A 21,873-nucleotide genomic window follows, 5' to 3' on the forward strand; every position below is an offset into this window, starting at 1 on the left:
ACATAGTGTGATAACAAGAGACTGCCCGGAGCACAATGTGCTGTCTGTTCTCAGGGCAGTCTCTTGTTATCACACTATGTGCTGTCTGTGCTCAGGGCAGTCTCTTGTTATCATAACAGTCTCTTGTTATCACACTATGTGCTGTCAGTGTGATAACAAGAGACTGCCCTGAGCACAGACAGCACATAGTGTGATAACAAGAGACTTCCCTGAGCACAGACAGCACATAGTGTGATAACAAGAGACTGCCCTGAGCACAGACAGCACATAGTGTGATAACAAGAGACTGCCCTGAGCACAGACAGCACATAGTGTGATAACAAGAGACTGCCCTGAGCACAGACAGCACATAGTGTGGTAACAAGAGACTGCCCTGAGCACAGACAGCACATAGTGTGATAACAAGAGACTGCCCTGAGCACAATGTGCTGTCTGTGCTCAGGGCAGTCTCTTGTTATCACACTATGTGCTGTCAGTGTGATAACAAGAGACTGCCCTGAGCACAGACAGCACATAGTGTGATAACAAGAGACTGCCCTGAGCACAGACAGCACATAGTGTGATAACAAGAGACTGCCCCGAGCACAGACAGCACATAGTGTGATAACAAGAGACTGCACATCACACAGAGTCACACAGAGTCACACAGAGTCATGTGCACATCACACAGAGTAACACAGAGTCACACAGAGTCACACAGAGTTACACAGAGTCATGTGCACATCACACAGAGTCACACAGAGTCATGTGCACATCACACAGAGTCACACAGAGTCACACAGAGTCATGTGCACATCACACAGAGTCACACAGAGTCACACAGAGTTACACAGAGTCATGTGCACATCACACAGAGTCACACAGAGTCATGTGCACATCACACAGAGTCACACAGAGTCACACAGAGTCATGTGCACGTCACACAGAGTTACACAGAGTCACAGAGAGTCACACAGAGTCATGTGCAGATCACACAGAGTCACACAGAGTCATGTGCAGATCACACAGAGTCACACAGAGTCACACAGAGTTACACAGAGTCATGTGCACATCACACAGAGTCACACAGAGTCATGTGCACATCACACAGAGTCACACAGAGTCACACAGAGTCATGTGCACGTCACACAGAGTTACACAGAGTCACAGAGAGTCACACAGAGTCATGTGCAGATCACACAGAGTCACACAGAGTCATGTGCAGATCACACAGAGTCACACAGAGTCATGTGCACATCACACAGAGTCACACAGAGTCATGTGCACATCACACAGAGTCACACAGAGTCACACAGAGTCACACAGAGTCATGTGCACATCACACAGAGTCACACAGAGTCATGTGCACGTCACACAGAGTCATGTGCACATCACACAGTCACACAGAGTCACACAGAGTCATGTGCACATCACACAGAGTCACACAGAGTCACACAGAGTCATGTGCACATCACACAGAGTCACACAGAGTCACACAGTCATGTGCACATCACACAGAGTCACACAGAGTCACACAGAGTCATGTGCACGTCACACAGAGTCATGTGCAGATCACACGTGATGTGCACGTCACACAGAGTCATGTGCTCGTCACACAGAGTCATGTGCACGTCACACAGAGTCACACAGAGTCATGTGCACGTCACACAGAGTCATGTGCTCGTCACATGAATGAACTGAGGGATACAAGCGTTTGTGCCAACACGTGGCTTCTAATAAAATAGCTTGATAAAAGACCCACTGATGGTTACGGCTCACAGTGAAGAGTGCGGATTACAATGTAACTCCAATATATGACATCTAATGCTAAAATATCCCCTATAGCACCTTATTTCTGTGCAACACCCCAGTGATATGAGCACACCATCAGCAGTGTACACAGTGATATGAGCACACCATCAGCAGTGTACACAGTGATATGAGCACACCATCAGCAGTGTACACAGTGATATGAGCACACCATCAGCAGTGTACACAGTGATATGAGCACACCATCAGCAGTGTACACAGTGATATGAGCACACCATCAGCAGTGTACACAGTGATATGAGCACACCATCAGCAGTGTACACAGTGATATGAGCACACCATCAGCAGTGTACACAGTGATATGAGCACACCATCAGCAGTGTACACAGTGATATGAGCACACCATCAGCAGTGTACACAGTGATATGAGCACACCATCAGCAGTGTACACAGTGATATGAGCACACCATCAGCAGTGTGCACAGTGATATGAGCACACCATCAGCAGTGTGCACAGTGATATGAGCACACCATCAGCAGTGTACACAGTGATATGAGCACACCATCAGCAGTGTACACAGTGATATGAGCACACCATCAGCAGTGTACACAGTGATATGAGCACACCATCAGCAGTGTACACAGTGATATGAGCACACCATCAGCAGTGTACACAGTGATTAAACTGGGGCAGGCATGGTTTGGCAGGATCCCTTGTTTTGCTTTGACAAAGGTTGAGTTTGCCAAGTTGTGCATAGTTCAACTTCATGTGCTAAAGCTGTCACATCCTAAAGCTAGACCCCCGTGATTATGCAGCTCAGAATCATGGAGGAACCAAGAGAGGGGCTGCATAACCATCAGATTCTCCATTCAGCTAATAAAACAACAAATGGGGTACAACAAAATAAAGTTTATACAATATTTAATGCCAGGGACTAGTGAGTCATCAGTATTGGTTACCTACTGTGATTGCAAATTATCAATTTATGTAAAAGCTTATTTGAGTAGTAGTATTGGTGCTCAATCTGTACACCTAACAGATGCTTGTTCTGCATTTAGGATAACATGAAACTTCCAGCACCATCCAAAAATGTGGCCAGTCCTGTTATGTTAACTCATTAGTAGAAAAGCAATGCAATGCACTCTTCTTCGGTAACATGCAGACTTACAGATGAGTTAACCACTGTTTACAGACTTACAGATGAGTTAACCACTGTTTACAGACTTACAGATGAGTTAACCACTGTTTACAGGCTTACAGATGAGTTAACCGCTGTTTACAGACTTACAGATGAGTTAACCACTGTTTACAGGCTTACAGATGAGTTAACCGCTGTTTACAGACTTACAGATGAGTTAACCACTGTTTACAGGCTTACAGATGAGTTAACCACTGTTTACAGACTTACAGATGAGTTAACCACTGTTTACAGGCTTACAGATGAGTTAACTGCTGTTTACAGACTTACAGATGAGTTAACCGCTGTTTACAGACTTACAGATGAGTTAACCACTGTTTACAGGCTTACAGATGAGTTAACCACTGTTTACAGGCTTACAGATGAGTTAACCGCTGTTTACAGACTTACAGATGAGTTAACCACTGTTTACAGGCTTACAGATGAGTTAACCGCTGTTTACAGACTTACAGATGAGTTAACCACTGTTTACAGGCTTACAGATGAGTTAACCACTGTTTACAGGCTTACAGATGAGTTAACCGCTGTTTACAGACTTACAGATGAGCTAACCACTGTTTACAGGCTTACAGATGAGTTAATAACTGTTTACAGGATTACAGATGAGTTAACCACTGTTTACAGGCTTACAGATGAGTTAATAACTGTTTACAGACTTACAGATGAGTTAACCACTGTTTACAGGTTTACAGATGAGTTAACTGTTTACAGACTTACAGATGAGTTAACAGCTGTTTGCAGGCTTACATATGAGTTAACAGCTGTTTACAGACTTACAGATGAGTTAACAACTGTTTACAGACTTACAGATGAGTTAACAGCTGTTTGCAGACTTACAGATGAGTTAACAACTGTTAACAGACTTACAGATGAGTTAACCGCTGTTTACAGACTTACAGATGAGTTAACAGCTGTTTACAGGTTTACATATGAGTTAACAACTGTTTACAGACTTACAGATGAGTTAACAACTGTTTATAGGTTTACAGGTTTACATATGAGTTAACAACTGTTTACAGACTTACAGATGAGTTAATAACTGTTTACAGGTTTACATATGAGTTAACAGCTGTTTACAGACTTATTGATGAGTTAACTGTTTACAGGCTTACAGATCAGTTAACAGCTGTTTGCAGGCTTACAGATGAGTTAACAACTGTTAACAGACTAACAGATGAGTTAACAGCTGTTTACAGACTTACAGATGAGTTAACAACTGTTTACAGGTTTACATATGCGTTAACAACTGTTTACGGACTTACAGATGAGTTAATAACTGTTTACAGGTTTACATATGAGTTAACAGCTGTTTACAAACTTATTGATGAGTTAACTGTTTACAGGCTTACAGATGAGTTAACAGCTGCTTGCAGGCTTACAGATGAGTTAACAACTGTTAACAGACTTACAGATGAGTTAACAGCTGTTTACAGACTTACAGATGAGTTAACAACTGTTTACAGGTTTACATATGAGTTAACAACTGTTTACAGACTTACAGATTAGTTAATAACTGTTTACAGGTTTACATATGAGTTAACAGCTGTTTACAGACTTATTGATGAGTTAACTGTTTGCAGGCTTACATATGAGTTAACAGCTGTTTACAGACTTACAGATGAGTTAACAACTGTTTACAGACTTACAGATGAGTTAACAGCTGTTTGCAGACTTACAGATGAGTTAACAACTGTTAACAGACTTACAGATGAGTTAACAACTGTTTACAGGCTTACAGATGAGTTAACCGCTGTTTACAGACTTACAGATGAGTTAACCACTGTTTACAGGCTTACAGATGAGTTAACCACTGTTTACAGGCTTACAGATGAGTTAACCGCTGTTTACAGACTTACAGATGAGTTAACCACTGTTTACAGGCTTACAGATGAGTTAACCACTGTTTACAGGCTTACAGATGAGTTAACCACTGTTTACAGGCTTACAGATGAGTTAACCGCTGTTTACAGACTTACAGATGAGCTAACCACTGTTTACAGGCTTACAGATGAGTTAATAACTGTTTACAGGATTACAGATGAGTTAACCACTGTTTACAGGCTTACAGATGAGTTAATAACTGTTTACAGACTTACAGATGAGTTAACCACTGTTTACAGGTTTACAGATGAGTTAACTGTTTACAGACTTACAGATGAGTTAACAGCTGTTTGCAGGCTTACATATGAGTTAACAGCTGTTTACAGACTTACAGATGAGTTAACAACTGTTTACAGACTTACAGATGAGTTAACAGCTGTTTGCAGACTTACAGATGAGTTAACAACTGTTAACAGACTTACAGATGAGTTAACCGCTGTTTACAGACTTACAGATGAGTTAACAGCTGTTTACAGGTTTACATATGAGTTAACAACTGTTTACAGACTTACAGATGAGTTAACAACTGTTTATAGGTTTACAGGTTTACATATGAGTTAACAACTGTTTACAGACTTACAGATGAGTTAATAACTGTTTACAGGTTTACATATGAGTTAACAGCTGTTTACAGACTTATTGATGAGTTAACTGTTTACAGGCTTACAGACCAGTTAACAGCTGTTTGCAGGCTTACAGATGAGTTAACAACTGTTAACAGACTAACAGATGAGTTAACAGCTGTTTACAGACTTACAGACGAGTTAACAACTGTTTACAGGTTTACATATGAGTTAACAGCTGTTTACAGACTTATTGATGAGTTAACTGTTTACAGGCTTACAGACCAGTTAACAGCTGTTTGCAGGCTTACAGATGAGTTAACAACTGTTAACAGACTAACAGATGAGTTAACAGCTGTTTACAGACTAACAGATGAGTTAACAACTGTTTACAGACTTACAGATGAGTTAATAACTGTTTACAGGTTTACATATGAGTTAACAGCTGTTTACAGACTTATTGATGAGTTAACTGTTTACAGGCTTACAGATGAGTTAACAGCTGCTTGCAGGCTTACAGATGAGTTAACAACTGTTAACAGACTTACAGATGAGTTAACAGCTGTTTACAGACTTACAGATGAGTTAACAACTGTTTACAGGTTTACATATGAGTTAACAACTGTTTACAGACTTACAGATGATTTAATAACTGTTTACAGGTTTACATATGAGTTAACAGCTGTTTACAGACTTATTGATGAGTTAACTGTTTACAGGCTTACAGATGAGTTAACAACTGTTTACAGGCTTACAGATGAGTTAATAACTGTTTACAGGCTTAAAGATGAGTTAATAACTGTTTACAGGCTTACGGATGAGTTAACAGCTGTTTGCAGGCTTACATATGAGTTAACAGCTGTTTACAGACTTACAGATGAGTTAACAGCTGTTTACAGTCTTACAGATGAGTTAGCAGCTGTTTGCAGGCTTACAGATGAGTTAACAACTGTTAACAGACTTACAGATGAGTTAACCGCTGTTTACAGACTTACAGATGAGTTAACAGCTGTTTACAGGTTTACATATGAGTAAACAACTGTTTACAGACTTACAGATGAGTTAATAACTGTTTACAGGTTTACATATGAGTTAACAGCTGTTTACAGACTTATTGATGAGTTAACTGTTTACAGGCTTACAGATGAGTTAACAACTGTTTACAGGCTTACAGATGAGTTAATAACTGTTTACAGGCTTAAAGATGAGTTAATAACTGTTTACAGGCTTACAGATGAGTTAACAGCTGTTTGCAGGCTTACATATGAGTTAACAGCTGTTTACAGACTTACAGATGAGTTAACAGCTGTTTACAGACTTACAGATGAGTTAGCAGCTGTTTGCAGGCTTACAGATGAGTTAACAACTGTTAACAGACTTACAGATGAGTTAACCGCTGTTTACAGACTTACAGATGAGTTAACAGCTGTTTACAGGTTTACATATGAGTAAACAACTGTTTACAGACTTACAGATGAGTTAATAACTGTTTACAGGTTTACATATGAGTTAACAGCTGTTTACAGACTTATTGATGAGTTAACTGTTTACAGGCTTACAGATGAGTTAACAACTGTTTACAGGCTTAAAGATGAGTTAATAACTGTTTACAGGCTTACAGATGAGTTAACAGCTGTTTGCAGGCTTACATATGAGTTAACAGCTGTTTACAGACTTACAGATGAGTTAACAGCTGTTTACAGACTTACATATGAGTTAGCAGCTGTTTGCAGGCTTACAGATGAGTTAACAACTGTTAACAGACTTACAGATGAGTTAACCGCTGTTTACAGACTTACAGATGAGTTAACAGCTGTTTACAGGTTTACATATAAGTAAACAACTGTTTACAGACTTACAGATGAGTTAATAACTGTTTACAGGTTTACATATGAGTTAACAGCTGTTTACAGACTTATTGATGAGTTAACTGTTTACAGGCTTACAGATGAGTTAACAGCTGTTTGCAGGCTTACAGATGAGTTAACAACTGTTAACAGACTTACAGATGAGTTAACAGCTGTTTACAGACTTACAGATGAGTTAACAACTGTTTACAGGTTTACATATGAGTTAACAACTGTTTACAGACTTACAGATGAGTTAATAACTGTTTACAGGTTTACATATGAGTTAACAGCTGTTTACAGACTTATTGATGAGTTAACTGTTTGCAGGCTTACAGATGAGTTAACAACTGTTTACAGGCTTAAAGATGAGTTAATAACTGTTTACAGGCTTACAGATGAGTTAACAACTGTTTACAGGTTTACATATGAGTTAACAACTGTTTACAGACTTACAGATGAGTTAATAACTGTTTACAGGTTTACATATGAGTTAACAGCTGTTTACAGACTTATTGATGAGTTAACTGTTTGCAGGCTTACAGATGAGTTAACAACTGTTTACAGGCTTAAAGATGAGTTAATAACTGTTTACAGGCTTACAGATGAGTTAACAACTGTTTACAGGCTTACATATGAGTTAACAACTGTTTACAGACTTACAGATGAGTTAATAACTGTTTACAGGTTTACATATGAGTTAACAGCTGTTTACAGACTTACATATGAGTTAACAACTATTTACAGGCATCCAGATGAGTTAACAATTGTTTAAAGGCTTACTGATGCGTTAACACCTGTTTACAAGCTTCCAGATGAGTTAACTATTTAAAGGCCTACAGATGAGCTATGGATTCTATACCACTACTCCCATATCCAGCTAACAACATTACATGCACTCTCTCTAGCTTACCTTAGCCAAAAAAATTATCAGTTCTCACTTACAGACAATGATATACATGATACTGTTTTACTATTTGTTAAGAAGTAACCTAGGTTATTAATCAGAACAATGAGTTATAGGGTCATCTTTCTAACTGGACAAGGAGAGAACATAGGACCCAGTTGACATTGGAGAGGGGTGGCACATAGAGAAAGCCGTTTCTGGCTACTAGTGTTTGTAAAGCGACAGTAAATAGATTTTAAAGGGTAAGAAAGGACAAAAATGAAAAGTACATGGTTGCATTATAATTTGAAATTTAAGTATTTTTTTGATATACTTCCATCATCAAAAATGCTTCTAGCAGAAGGTATTACTGTTTTTCAGCGGCATACGCACATATGCTGTGAGGGCCGTTACCAGTATGCAAACACAATGTATCAGAGTCAGCGGTGGTGTGTACTGTCCCTTAAGACATCATTTGTGCCATACAACCACTGCTGACTCTGAGAAGGTGCACGGCCCTCACAGCATATGTGAGTATGACGCTGAAATCAGTAATAACTTTTGTTAGAAGCATTTTGGCTAATGGAAGTATATTGCAAAAATGCTTTGATTTAACATTGAAATACCCTTATGCATATTTATTTTTGACCTTTCTATCCCTTTAATATAAAAAAGTTTTAGTTATGTACAGTTAAACAACTAACTTTCATTATTTATTTTACCCCTTTTCATGTAGCTCAGTACTGAAATGTGTAGATTTTCTAAATCTTAGAACTGAAAATGTCCCTTGCTTACTCCTCAAGGCAAACCCTGCTACATATATTTCTAGTTGGCAAACTGCAAAACAATGTACTTCATACTAACAAGACAGTGGCTAACCTTGTTCTCTGCTATTAAAAACAGTTGTAGCAAACAAGATGTTAATTTGATTAAAAAATGTTTAGCCTTCACTAATATGTTATATGTTATTATTTAGCAAGACATGTGTTTACTGACCCTTTAAGAGAAATGCATGCTATTGTGTGAAACGTTAATCTGCTGAACTTTAAAGGGATAGTCTACTGCAGAATTGTTATTGTTTAAAAAGATAGATAAACCCTTTATTACTCATTCCCCAGTTTTGCATAACCAACACGGTTATATTAATATAGTTTTTACCTCTGTGATTATATTGTATCTAAGCCTCTGCAGACTGACCCCTATTTCAATTCTTTTCACAGACTTGTATTTTAGCCAATCAGTGCTGACTCCAAAGTAGTGAGAACAATATTATCTATATGGCACACATGAACTGATGTAGTCTAGCTGTGAAAAACTGTCAAAATGCACTGAGATAAGAGGTGGCCTTCAAGGGTTTAGAAATTAGCATATAAGCCTACCTAGGTTTATCTTTCAACAAAGAATACCAAGAAAACAAAGCAAATTTGATGATAAAAGTAAATTGGAAAGTTGTTTAAAATTGCATGCCCTATCTGAATCATGAAAGTTTAATTTTGGCTAGACTGTCCCTTTAGTCTTTCAGACTGTTGAATATGGTTAAAGGGACACTTAACCCAAGTTTTTTCTTTTGTGATTCATATAGAGCAAGCAATTTTAAGCAACATTCTAATTTACTCCTATTATCAATGTTTCTTCATTTTCTTGCTTTCTTAATTTGAAAAAGAAGACATCTAAGCTAAGGAGCCAGCCAATTTGTGGTTCAGACCATGGACAGCACTTGTTTATTGGTGCTGTCCAATCAGCAAGAACAACCCAGGTTGTTCACCAAAATTGGGCTGGCATCTAAACTTAAATTCTTGCTTTTCAAATATAGATACCAAGAGAATAAAGAAAATTTGACAATAGGAGCTAGAAAGATGCTTAGAATTGCATGCTCTATCTGAATCATGAAAGAAAAAATTTGGGTACAGTGTCCCTTTAAGGGGAACATCATTTCTCTCTGCAGCAACATTTCTGATTGTATCTCACTTTGTAAAATTGAGTTCTATTATAGCTAAAATGTATATTTTTTAAATTGCCCTTATAAAGGTATAATGTAGCACTGTGTATTAAACAACAGTGCAGCATCTATTGCAGTCAGTAAGCCCTGAAAACAATGTTACATTTGTTACGCGTAATACTCTTCAAACGTAAACACAACATATTCTAAGATGCATTACTGGCGATTCTATGGCAATAATATGGCTTTTAGCTTGTAAAACATTCTTAGATTTTCTTGTTTATTTACAATGAATTCTCTTTACAGAGAGCTGCTGAACTTGTCATTTTACTAATGTTAGTTTTGTATACTTGTCCTTATCCTTCATTGTGTGTTTTTCTAATCTCATTTGGCCATGAATTTAGCAGAATAAATCCTCAGAAGGCTGAATATTGCCGGTTTTCCAATGCAAGTTAAAAGTCACTGAGTCAAATGCTCCTTTATTTGTTTTTTAAATGTACACAAAATGAAATTCCTTTGTTCTACAACAGTAAAAAAGAACCAGAGAACATTTAAATGAGTTTAGAGACAACAACTAAATTTAAAAATAACTGAGCTAAATGAATTGATTCCAACACACTTTTATTTTTGTATATTTTTCCTTTGCTATATCTGTTAGTGCAGAAAAGAAATAACGCATTTTGTGTGCATTAGGCTGTTCCCTGCAAATGTATCTTCAAGGCCATGTTGTACCAATTAGTTTATTCAGAGAGGGAATAACCTTCAACACAACCCACCATTGACTAAAAGTCTATTTACTCTCACTGTATAATTTTGGATCTGGATTTGTCTAATATAAAAGTTTTTCCCTGCCTTGAGAATTAAGGTTGGATAGCAGACGTAAAATCGTTTTATACACACAGATTACATATTGTCCATTAAGCAATAAATGAAAAAAGATCTGAATACAAAATCTATTAGTAACAAGAATTGTAGTTTTGTAGAACAGGGACTTTGAAACCATCTTGAGAATGTTCATCTTAATGGAATAGAAAGGTTAAAAATGAAATGTGTATGAGTGCATTTAGATTTTAAAGAGAAGCATGTTGCTATGTGCGGTGTGTGCCCTGCCTGTGCACTAACATACAAACACCACACCTTCTCAGAGAGCAAGCAGTGGCGTGTAATATGATACAAATGATGGGGCCGAATTATTAAGCTCCGAATGGCTCGCCGGAGCTGCTTCATAACTTGTCCGCCTGCTCTGAGATCGTGGACATCAATCCGCCCAATCCTATATGATCAGGCTGATTGACAGCCCCTACTAGCGGCCACGAATCTCCAGCGGTCGGCATTGCACAAGCAGTTCACAAGAACTGCTTGTGTAATGATAAATGCCGACAGCATACACTTATCAATGTGTGGCGGACATGATACGCTACATCGTATCATGTCCGCTCGCAATCTAATAAATTTGCCCCTTAGTCTTCACTGATGCAATACACACCACCTCCAGCATTCCAAGCAGGCAGGTTTGTAATTGTAATCCTCTACTCATGCGTAGTATATGTGCATATGGCACTGACACAGTGATTACTTTCACTAGAAGCATTCTGGCTAATGGAAGTATATTGCCAGAATGCTTCTATTTGATTTGAAATGCAGTATGTTTCCCTTTTGACCTTTCTATTTAATGCCTTTGCTGGTGCCATTTAGGGACAGATATAAATGAACTCTTGCACACGCCAAGCTATAACCAGGTATTACAGAAAAATTGTAAAAAATAAAGTACATTTTTTTACTATCCATAATTTTATGAAAAACTAAATAGTGAGTTTAATGTCGCTTTATTTATATATTACTTAATGTGTTTCAGATTTTTTTTTCTGTTAATATTCAAATAGTAGAATAAATGTTCTCCTTGACATTTGCTTTCCCATTTGAAGTGCTACAATGAAAATTTTTAAAATAAAATAAAAAATGTTTAAGATTCACATTTTACATTTAAAGGGACAGTGTACACCAGAATATTTGTTTTAAAAGATAGATAATCTCTTTATTACCCATTCCCTAGTTTTGCATAACCAACACGGTTATATTAATACACTTTTCACCTGTGTGATTACCTTGTATCTAAGCCTCTGGAAACTGCCCCCTTATCTCAGTTCTTTTGATAAACTTGCATTTTAGCCAATCAATGCTGGCTCAGAGGAACTCCACGTGCATGAGCACAGTGTTATCTATATGAAACAAATGAACTAACACCCTCTAGTGGTGAAAAACTGTCAAAATGCCCTGAGATGAGAGGCGGTCTTCAAGGGCTTAGAAATGAGCATATGGACCTCCTAGGTTTAGCTTTCAACTAAGAACACCAAGAGAACAAAGAAAAATTGGTGATGGATGTAAATTTGCAAATTGTTTAAAATTGCATGCCCTATCTGACAAATGAAACTTTGTTTTGGACTAGACTGTCCCTTTAAATTCTGATTCCAATAGCCTTACATGACATGTAACGCTCGCTTAAATTTGCTAAAAAATTATTAATTACAGTAAGTCATTAGCCACAGAGGAGAACCACAGCACTGATGGGCTTTATTATAGGGTAATGCAGGTCCTTTAGACCGCTAAAGTTAGCGCACCACTTGTAATCTAGGTCAATCCTACTCATTTAGATTTTCATAATTGTTAGAGAATCTTTTTAGAAATTTGAGATTCATATTTGCTTTAAGCAGTTCTGACTACCCAGAATTACAGAAAACCAATGGACACAAATGCTCAAACATAATTGCAGCAAACTTTACTCACGACTCCTTGGGAATCACCATTATAATCACAATTTAAATCAAACTGAAATGAGTCATTTGTCATATCTCTGACATTGTGAAAACAGATGAAACCTTCTTGCAAGTACTTGTAGCAAACAGAGAACAGAAGTGACGTTATATAGTTGTATGAGGCAGTGAATGGCAAAGATTTTATCAAATCTTCTGCCCCAAATTATATAACCGAGCACAGAGTAAAGTATACTACCATGTGCAGAAATGTATAGCAAGAAACAGGGGTCAAGTCCTACAAAAAAAAGTGTGGGAACTCACCAAGACTACCACCCACCTCAAAATGAATATTGTTTTATATACACACAAACTTACATACACACACGGAGATATCTATCAAGCCGTCAAATGTTTTGCATTCGCTGGGATCAATACGCTCGCCTAACATCGCCGCCACGTATCTGAATATTCTCTCCTTAGTTAAGAAAGAAGACGGCAAAAAGACACGCACCAAGTACGGGGCGATGAGCATCGGACTGTTGTTAAGTAGCAGTCATCGATCTCGCGTCTATTTGGCTTTTTCCAAACTTTATTTATACCCTTTCACTAAACGCCGCCACTATACTAAAATGTTTAACCCCTATCCCGCCACTCTCTGACCCCGCCGCAACTTAAATAAAGTTATTAATCCCTATCCTGCCGCTCCCCGACCCCGCCACAACCTAAATAAATGTATTAACCCCTAATCTTCTGGTCTCCCACATCACTATCACTAACAATCTATTAACCCCTAAACCGTCAGCCCCTCACATCGCCAAAAAATAAATTAAGCTATTAACCCCTAAACCTAACAACCTGCTAACTTAAAATTAAAATTACAACATCCCTATCTTCAAATAAATTTAAACTTATCTCCCCCCAATCCTCAGTACAGATAGTCTTACAAGAACTCAGTTTGGAGAATTCTCCAATTTCAGAATTAATGAACAGAAATCTGAAATCCTGAATATCTCCCTCCCAGCATCAGAATTCCAATTGCTTCTACAAATCTGCCCCCTCAAATAACAGCCGAAAGCAATAAAATATTTAGGGATAGGCCTTACTCCAAACGCAAAATCTCTTCTAGATCTTAACTTCACTAGTCTCCTTAACACAGTAACGATTGATTTAAAGGCCTGGAAAGATCGTCCCTTTTCATGGAGGGGTAGGCTCCAAATCTTAAAAATGAACATTCTCCCTAGATTATTATATACTATCCAGGTTGTCCCAATCACTTTACCAAAGAGCTTTCTATCACAGGCACAGCGCTCCTTAAACTCCTTTGTATGGGGAAACATAAAGCCCAGAGTTAAAAAATCAACTATGTTCCGACCAGTCAGAGAAGGAGGCTTGGGACTGAGCTAACCTAGAAGCATATTACCAAGCCACATGCTTACAGAGAATCATAGAATGGCACAGAAATAGTGATTCTAAGGCTTTGATCCCAATGGACTCACATATTCTGCACTCCCCATCCCCATTCCCCGGTTGCCTTATGCTGGATAGCGGCCCAAAACCGTCCTCCCTGGCTGAATGCGTACCCTCTTTTGCACCATGTATTTGAGCTATGGGACTCTCTTATTAAAAAATATCCAGGAATCTCAACACTGAGATCCCCCATGTCCCTCATCTCCCCGAATGCCGAATTACTGGGAGGTATAACGTTTGATCTACATTATCTGACTAATTGGGAGATGGGATACACAGTACCATTATATACAATGACCAGAGATGGTAAACTCAAAAATAGATCAGAATTAACAGAAGTACTGGTAGGGGCTTTTACTAAATGGCTAAAATACAACCAGATACACCATTTCTTGCACACTCATCCATTTAAGCAGTCTCTCATAAGTAAACTAACCCCATTTGAACTAGTATGCTCAGGGAATCTTCCAGCACAACACACACTATCTTGGGTGAGAAAACTCCTAGCTAAAGCCCAGAACCCGAAACACCCAGACTATACTGAACGGTGGCACAGAGACTTAAATAAAATGCTTACTGACACTGAATGGAAACACATGTTTAATAATAGAAGGAAGTCCTCTTCTTCCACAAGATTCTTAGAGACAAATCACAAACTATTGACCAGATGGTATTTGATACCAGCTAGACTGAAAAGCATTTTTTCGCCTTCCTCAGACTTTTGTTGGAGAGGATGTGGGAGAAGGGGGATGTTGATACACATTTGGTGGGAATGTCCAAAGCTGAAACCTTTTTGGGAGAACATCCAAAATATTATAAAACTCATATTGGGACAAAGGGAACAATACCAACTTGACCCAACGACAGCACTACTTAATCTATTACCTGTATTTAAATGTAGATTGCGACTAATTCAACTGACTTTGAATTCTGCTAGATCCTTAATAGCTAAACTTTGGAAGTCACAGTCCTGCCCACCGGTGATTAGTTGGACTACCCACATGACTGACACATTGAGGTAAGAACAATATGGTTACTTTAAAGCTAATGAACTAGAATTATTCCATGATCTAAAATTTATTTGGGAGGATATTCAACATGATCGACAAATTGACATGAAGAGCTATACACAGGACTCTGGGGTTATTACCTGCATTTGAACTTACTGAGGATATCACAAGTGGTGATCTTGCCTCCGCCCATCATTCTCACTTTCATTTTCATTTTCCTCTTTTCCATGCCTAATCTCTAGACCAACACACTAATTATTTTACATATACATAAGGATTGGTTTGAAGGGTATGGGAGGAGCTAAAGATGTATACAATTCATTTTTCTTTTGCTTTGAGAGATTCGGCATAGTAATAGTTATTGTTATAAGTTTTTGTTATTTCTGTGATACTGTTTATTGCAGACTAATTTAACTTTTTTCTTTTTGGTTAACCACTGTGAGTCCACTGTTATCAAGAAGGAACAATTTGGACATTCAGATTGAATAGACTTTGCAGCTGGTTGTGATTTACCACGTTACAATGTGATGACCTGTACTATCTTGAAAATAATTGTACTGTAACAGCATTGTTGTTTCATTGTATCAAAAGACCAATATAATAATAAAAAAGAATAAATATATATATAAAAAAAAAGATGATGCTCCATGCCGGATGTCTTCAGGATGGACCTGCTCCACACAGGATGGATGAAGATAGAAGATGCCGCCTGGATGAGGACTTCGCCGGCTGGATGAAGATCGAAGAGGCCGTCTGGATGGATGGATTATTATTATTATTATTATTATCAGGTATTTGTAGAGCGCCAACAGATTCCGCAGCGCAGAATGGATCATTCAAGTGGACTTCAATAACTGTAAGTGGATCGTTGGGGGTTAGTGTTAGGTTTATTTAAGGGTTTTTTAGGGTGAGTTTTAATTTTAGATTAGGGTCTGGGCATGTAAAAGAGCTAAATGCCCTTTTAAGGGCAATGCCCATACAAATGCCCTTTTCAGGGCAATGGGGAGCTTAGGTTATTTTAGATAGGGTTTTTATTTGGGGGGGTTGGTTGGTTGGGTGGTGGGTTTTACTGTTGGGGGGTATTTGTATTTTTTTTTACAGGTAAAGAGCTGATTTCTTTGGGGCAATGCCCCACAAAAGGCCCTTTTAAGGGCCATTGGTAGTTTATTGTAGGCTATGTTTTTTTTATTTGGTGGGGGGGGGACTTTTTATTTTGATAGGGCTATTAGATTATGTGTAATTCTTTTTTATTTTTGATAGAGTGTTTTTTTATTTTTCGGAATTTAGTGTTTGGGTTTTTTTGCAACTTAGTGGGGTTTTTTTCCTGTAATTTCGTAATTTGTAATATGGTTTAATAGTATAAATAATTTGAGTAGGGTTAGGGTTTTTTAATATGTAATTTAGTTAATTTAATTGGTAGTATAATTTAATTGTATTATAATAGTTAGGGTAGGTTAATTAATATTTTAAAATAGTTTATTTTAATTCTATAGGTAAGTTTAAATTTATTTTAAGATAGGGATGTTGTCATTTTAATTTAAAATTAGCTGGTTGCTAGGTTTAGGGGTTAATATCTTAATTTATTTTTTGGCAATGTGGGGGGCTGACAGTTTAGGGGTTAATAGGTTTAGTTAGTGGTAGTGATGTGGGAGGGCAGAGGGGTTAATACGTTTATTTCGGTTGCGGCAGCGTCGGGGAGCGGCGGAATAGGGGTTAATATATTTATTTAGGTTGCGACGGGGTCGGGGAGCTTCAGAATAGGGGTTAATACATTGAATTTTTTAGATTAGGGGTTTTTAGACTCGGGGTTTATGCTAGGGTGTTAGGTGTAAACGGCACTTGTTTTCTACCATATAAATCAATGGGATATATGGCAGCATTGAACATAAGCTTTCGCTGCTTTCAGACTTGCATTGAATTCTATGACATCCGCGGCCTCCAGGGTGGCAGATTGAAAACCGGGTACACTGGGCCGGAATAGCTGCGAGCTTACCTGTTAACTATTTGGTAAATGGGAAAAAGTGTCAGATAGAGCCGACTGTGTATTCGGAACATCTGTAATGAGGTAAGCATCGATCTGCATCAGATTGAGACTGGCAGATTGTATGTTACGTCACAAATTTCAACATTTGCCGGTCTGTAGGCTTTGATAACTAGGTCGGATCAAGCTCACAACAATGATAATGTGATTTAAAGTAAAATTATGGTCACGCGTATACTTAAGTAAATGTGAAACAAGTAACACTGACAGTGGAAGTAGGAGGTATTAGGGCACAGTAACATTGAAAGCAAAACAGGTCACCTTGCACCATGGGATGAAACAGGTAAGGTTGAGTCTGCAGCAAATAGATTATCTTGCACAGGTCAGCATTCTGCAAAGAATCTGGCCTGCTGACCATAAATTAATAGACATACAGACACCAACATAGATAAACAGACTGCACATACTATTGGCATATAAAATACAGTAATTGGGCTTAATCTACTTCAAGATGTTTCACAAACACCTTTAATTGCAAGTACTATTTTCCTTTGTGTGTACACATATATTTCCCTTCCAAACATCACCCCAGCTATCTCTTGAAGAACTAAAAGGAATTCCAATGAGAGAGAAAGCAGCAAGGACATGACTCTTCCCTGCTTGATGAGCACATTTTTTCTATGATTAAATTATGAACTTTTTTTAACAACAACTTTAAAATAACTAAACTAGACACACATGAACTACTGTTTAATGTTAAGATCCAGGGCGCCCATATTTTGTTTTTAAGTCACATGGTACAAAGCCAATTTAGCTTCAGTTCCTCACATCTTCCTTCCTCCCCTCTCCTTCCTTTCCAGAGTGGTCTGAGACTTCTGTGTCTGGCAGCAACCTCCAGACTCCTCCTCTGTCACAGAGTCTCACCCACTAAAGGTGCAATAGTTGTATTTCTGCAAAGGGGAACTAAATAACCCCAGAGAAAGATATACAGAAATGTAAGCACCATGTGTTGCACATAGTGTGGGGGGATCACACAGCAGGACAGGCTTGCCATTTAGTATATTGTAGAAAGCGTAACTGCCCATTACTAGAGGATCTCACTATCCCTCTAACCAGACTGTGTTCCCACTCCTCCCACCAGCAGCAGCAGTGTTTACTGAAATGTTTCTTTTCTCTGTCCAGGGGGAACTTAGTTCTCTGATGAAGTGCATGTACGCATGCGCCAAACGCGTCAGCCAATAGGGAGCATCTTACTGTCCATTAAAGGCTCTGTTTCACTAAACCTATGGACTTACAACTTTTGGAACTTATTGTTTCATTTTTTCCTCACTACATGAGGAACTTAGTTCCTCCTGTAAAAATAGTGCAGGAACTCTGTTCCCATGAGTTTCTGCTGGACTTGACCCCTGGCAATAAATGAACACAGTACACTACACTTTGTTATATGTTAGCTCCAAGTTTCTTTAAAAAGACTGCAGTTGCTGTACACAGGAACCTTCAGTTTGCCTGTCTTAGAATGTCTATTATAATACAATATACCTTCTATTTATTAACATATCTTTTTGTGATATCTGAAAGAGAGAAAAAGAGAGAGAGAGAGAGAGACAGAAAAAGAGACAGAGACAGAGAGAGAGACACATCATGTTCCATGGTCAGTTGAGTAAAATGTTTTGGTCATCATTCCCTCTCCTGCCCTTAATAGCTTGAACACACTGATACAGCTCCTCTGGCTGGCAAAGATGTGAGAGGGGCTTAGTAGTGCCTAGGTTCCTCAGGGGCCAGATGATTTGGTACTCGCTACTTTTCAATTTTCTGTACAACTCCCTCAAGCAAAGTTGTCAAAATTTGCAGAATCAAAATTCCAACTACTTTTACAAGTAAGATTACATGAGTATGGATCACGCCCAACAATGTTTGCTACAGCTCTGTCCACTGCACCAGAATGCTGAATGTAAATTGTATGCACAAACTATTAATTATTGTATTATTCATTCTAATCTGTAAACGGCAAGAGCGTCACAGATTCCAGTTCAACAAATTAGATATCTTATTTTATAATTCTGCTGTTGTAAAGTGCCAGAGATACAGATGCCACAATATGAAAACACAGATATACATAAGACCAACAAAGACCTAATCTCTTAGATCCACATCCATAACATCTCAGGGCAGATTTCTACAATATGGAACAGACTCCAGGAACAATTATTGTAAATCACAGGAGGAGGCCAAAAAACAGAACTGTCCCAGGAAAATCAGGACCATTGGCCAGTATGGCTCAAGTTCCTCTCCAGTACTTTGCAATAAGGGTCAACATGATTATGAGCTTCTTATTAACACTTTAACTACTTTAAATACTGACAGCTGGTTAAATACACATTGGAATTTTACAGAATATATAGGGCTGACAGGGGGTCACAATGTGGCCCTTCAGGGCTTTTTTACCAGGCCCTGCAATGCATTTTACATTGCACTAAAATGTCCCTTTAAGATACTAAACCAATAAACTGTAGATACCTTCACCTGCATGAAACACAGCAATTTCATTTTCTGAAGATTTGTTCTGGAATGTTTGTAAATATTATGCTGTGAGATTTACTGTCCCCATCTCATTGCAGGCACCTCTGGGTGATAAATCATTTTAATTATGTTCTTCCTCAGCTAAAGCAAACAACATCTGACAACACAAACTTTTTTACCCTTTCAAATGAATCAGCATTTGATTTATTCTGCAAGGAGACCTCACTGTCACCCCTGTGAAGCGTCACCCTCATAAGTAACGTAAAGGGACATGGGAGCAAAACAGAAAAGCTCACATTAACCCATTAAATCTTGATGTACAAGCCTTGTCTAGCATACCATTGCTCTCTTTGAGATCCAAGGGGTTATTATCACAAAATGTTTTTTTATGTATATAGATTGTTGTTTCACATCCAAGCAGATTAGGTGAAATTTTCAAGCAAACTATGCTTCAACAGGATCAAGGGATTCTGGGAAAGGGTATTCACACCAGGTTCACAGTGTTTCACTCCCCAGAATCCTTTGCTTCAGAGAAAGTAGTGTTTGTTAGTTTGTAGGGGGGCAAAGGATGAGGATGTTAAACCCTTTGATCTATTTGTGTATAATTTTATTTATGGTGGTTTCCCCACCTTTGTATTTGTATAACTTTTATTGGGACTAGTTATATATAAAGAAACTCAAAGTTCCAACAAGTGCAACAAGTGCTTATGCAAGAATTGCCTCACACTGCTTTTTTTTTTTTAAGGGACATTAAGCCCTTTTTTCTTCTTTCAGGATTCAGATAAAACAATTTTAAACAACTTTATAATTTTGTTCTATTATAAAATTTCCTTAATTCCCTTGATATTCTTTGGTGAAGGAGCAGCAATGCACTGCTGATTGTTTGCTAAACACATCGGGCCGATTTAACAAGCCCTGAATCTGGCCATCTCGCCCTGTTTCTGTGCGAGCCTTCAGGCTTGACCAGAAACAGCAGTTATGAAGCAGCGGTCTTAAGACCGCTGCTCCTTAACTGTATCCGCCTCTGAGCGGCGTACAGCAATTAACCCAATCCTATATGATCGAGTTGATTGACAACCCCTGCTTGTGCAATGCTGAATGCGGACAGCGTATGCTGTCTGCATTCAGTGATGTCTGCCAGGCAATAATAAATCGGCCTCATCTAGCCAGCCAATCACAAGAGACAAACATGTGCAGGCACCAATCACCAGCAGCTCCCACTAGTGTAGGATATGTGCATCAGCTGGCTTGTAATCAAACCTTGGTGATACACTTGCACAGACTTATTATTATATTTTGCCTATAACAGAAGTGATACATTAATGTTAGTACTTCACTTCCATAAACCTCCACAGGGACATTAAAGTCAAAGTTAAAATCATAACCAAGGGGTCAAAATTCAAACCATTATAGAGTCTTGCAGCTTTGGGCAAACCAGGGGCATTCCTTGGAAGTGTATAAAGTTTTTTTTTTCACAGTAGGAGCACCGCCTACAGGGCAGCCTGTTTTTTCTCTTTGAATGGAAGCTAGCGTGTTTGTTTCAAAACACATATCTACTAATGAAACTGAAATAAAAAGACTCGATTGTGAAACTAGAAATAAATACAAGGTGATGTGAAACTAGAAATAAATACAAGGTGATGTGAAACTAGAAATAAATACAAGGTGATGTAAAACTAGAAATAAATACAAGGTGATGTGAAACTAGAAATAAATACAAGGTGATGTAAAACTAGAAATAAATACAAGGTGATGTGAAACTAGAAATAAATACAAGGTGATGTGAAACTAGAAATAAATACAAGGTGATGTGAAACTAGAACTAAATACAAGGTGATGTAAAACTAGAAATAAATACAAGGTGATGTGCACTAAAAACAACGTAATCTGATATGTAAATATGCTTTAAAAACGTTTTCTATCCCTGATGCTCTGTTATATAATCTGTGAAATTTGCTGCGAGATTCTGCATTCCAGAGAGCTTAAAGGGACATGAAACCCAATTTTTTTTCATTCATGAATCAGAGCATACACTATCAAACAATTTTTTAATTTGTTCTGTTATCAAATTTTCTTTG

General features: G+C 38.1%; 1 protein-coding gene across 1 annotated transcript; it reads left to right on the top strand.

Annotated features, from left to right (window-relative positions):
* The first annotated feature begins 653 nt into the window (after nucleotides 1-653).
* LOC128640362 (histidine-rich glycoprotein-like) lies at nucleotides 654-1,724 on the top strand. Its single transcript, XM_053692858.1, has one exon. It carries the CDS (start codon nucleotides 654-656, stop codon nucleotides 1,722-1,724), a length of 1,071 nt encoding a protein of 356 aa, XP_053548833.1.
* The last annotated feature ends 20,149 nt before the right edge of the window (nucleotides 1,725-21,873 follow it).

Source organism: Bombina bombina, chromosome 9, assembly GCF_027579735.1.
Source record: "Bombina bombina isolate aBomBom1 chromosome 9, aBomBom1.pri, whole genome shotgun sequence".
Lineage (NCBI taxonomy): Eukaryota > Metazoa > Chordata > Amphibia > Anura > Bombinatoridae > Bombina > Bombina bombina.

Coding starts and splice junctions, on each gene's coding strand:
- LOC128640362 (XM_053692858.1), top strand. CDS start 654: ATGTGCACATCACACAGAGTAACACAGAGTCACACAGAGTCACACAGA.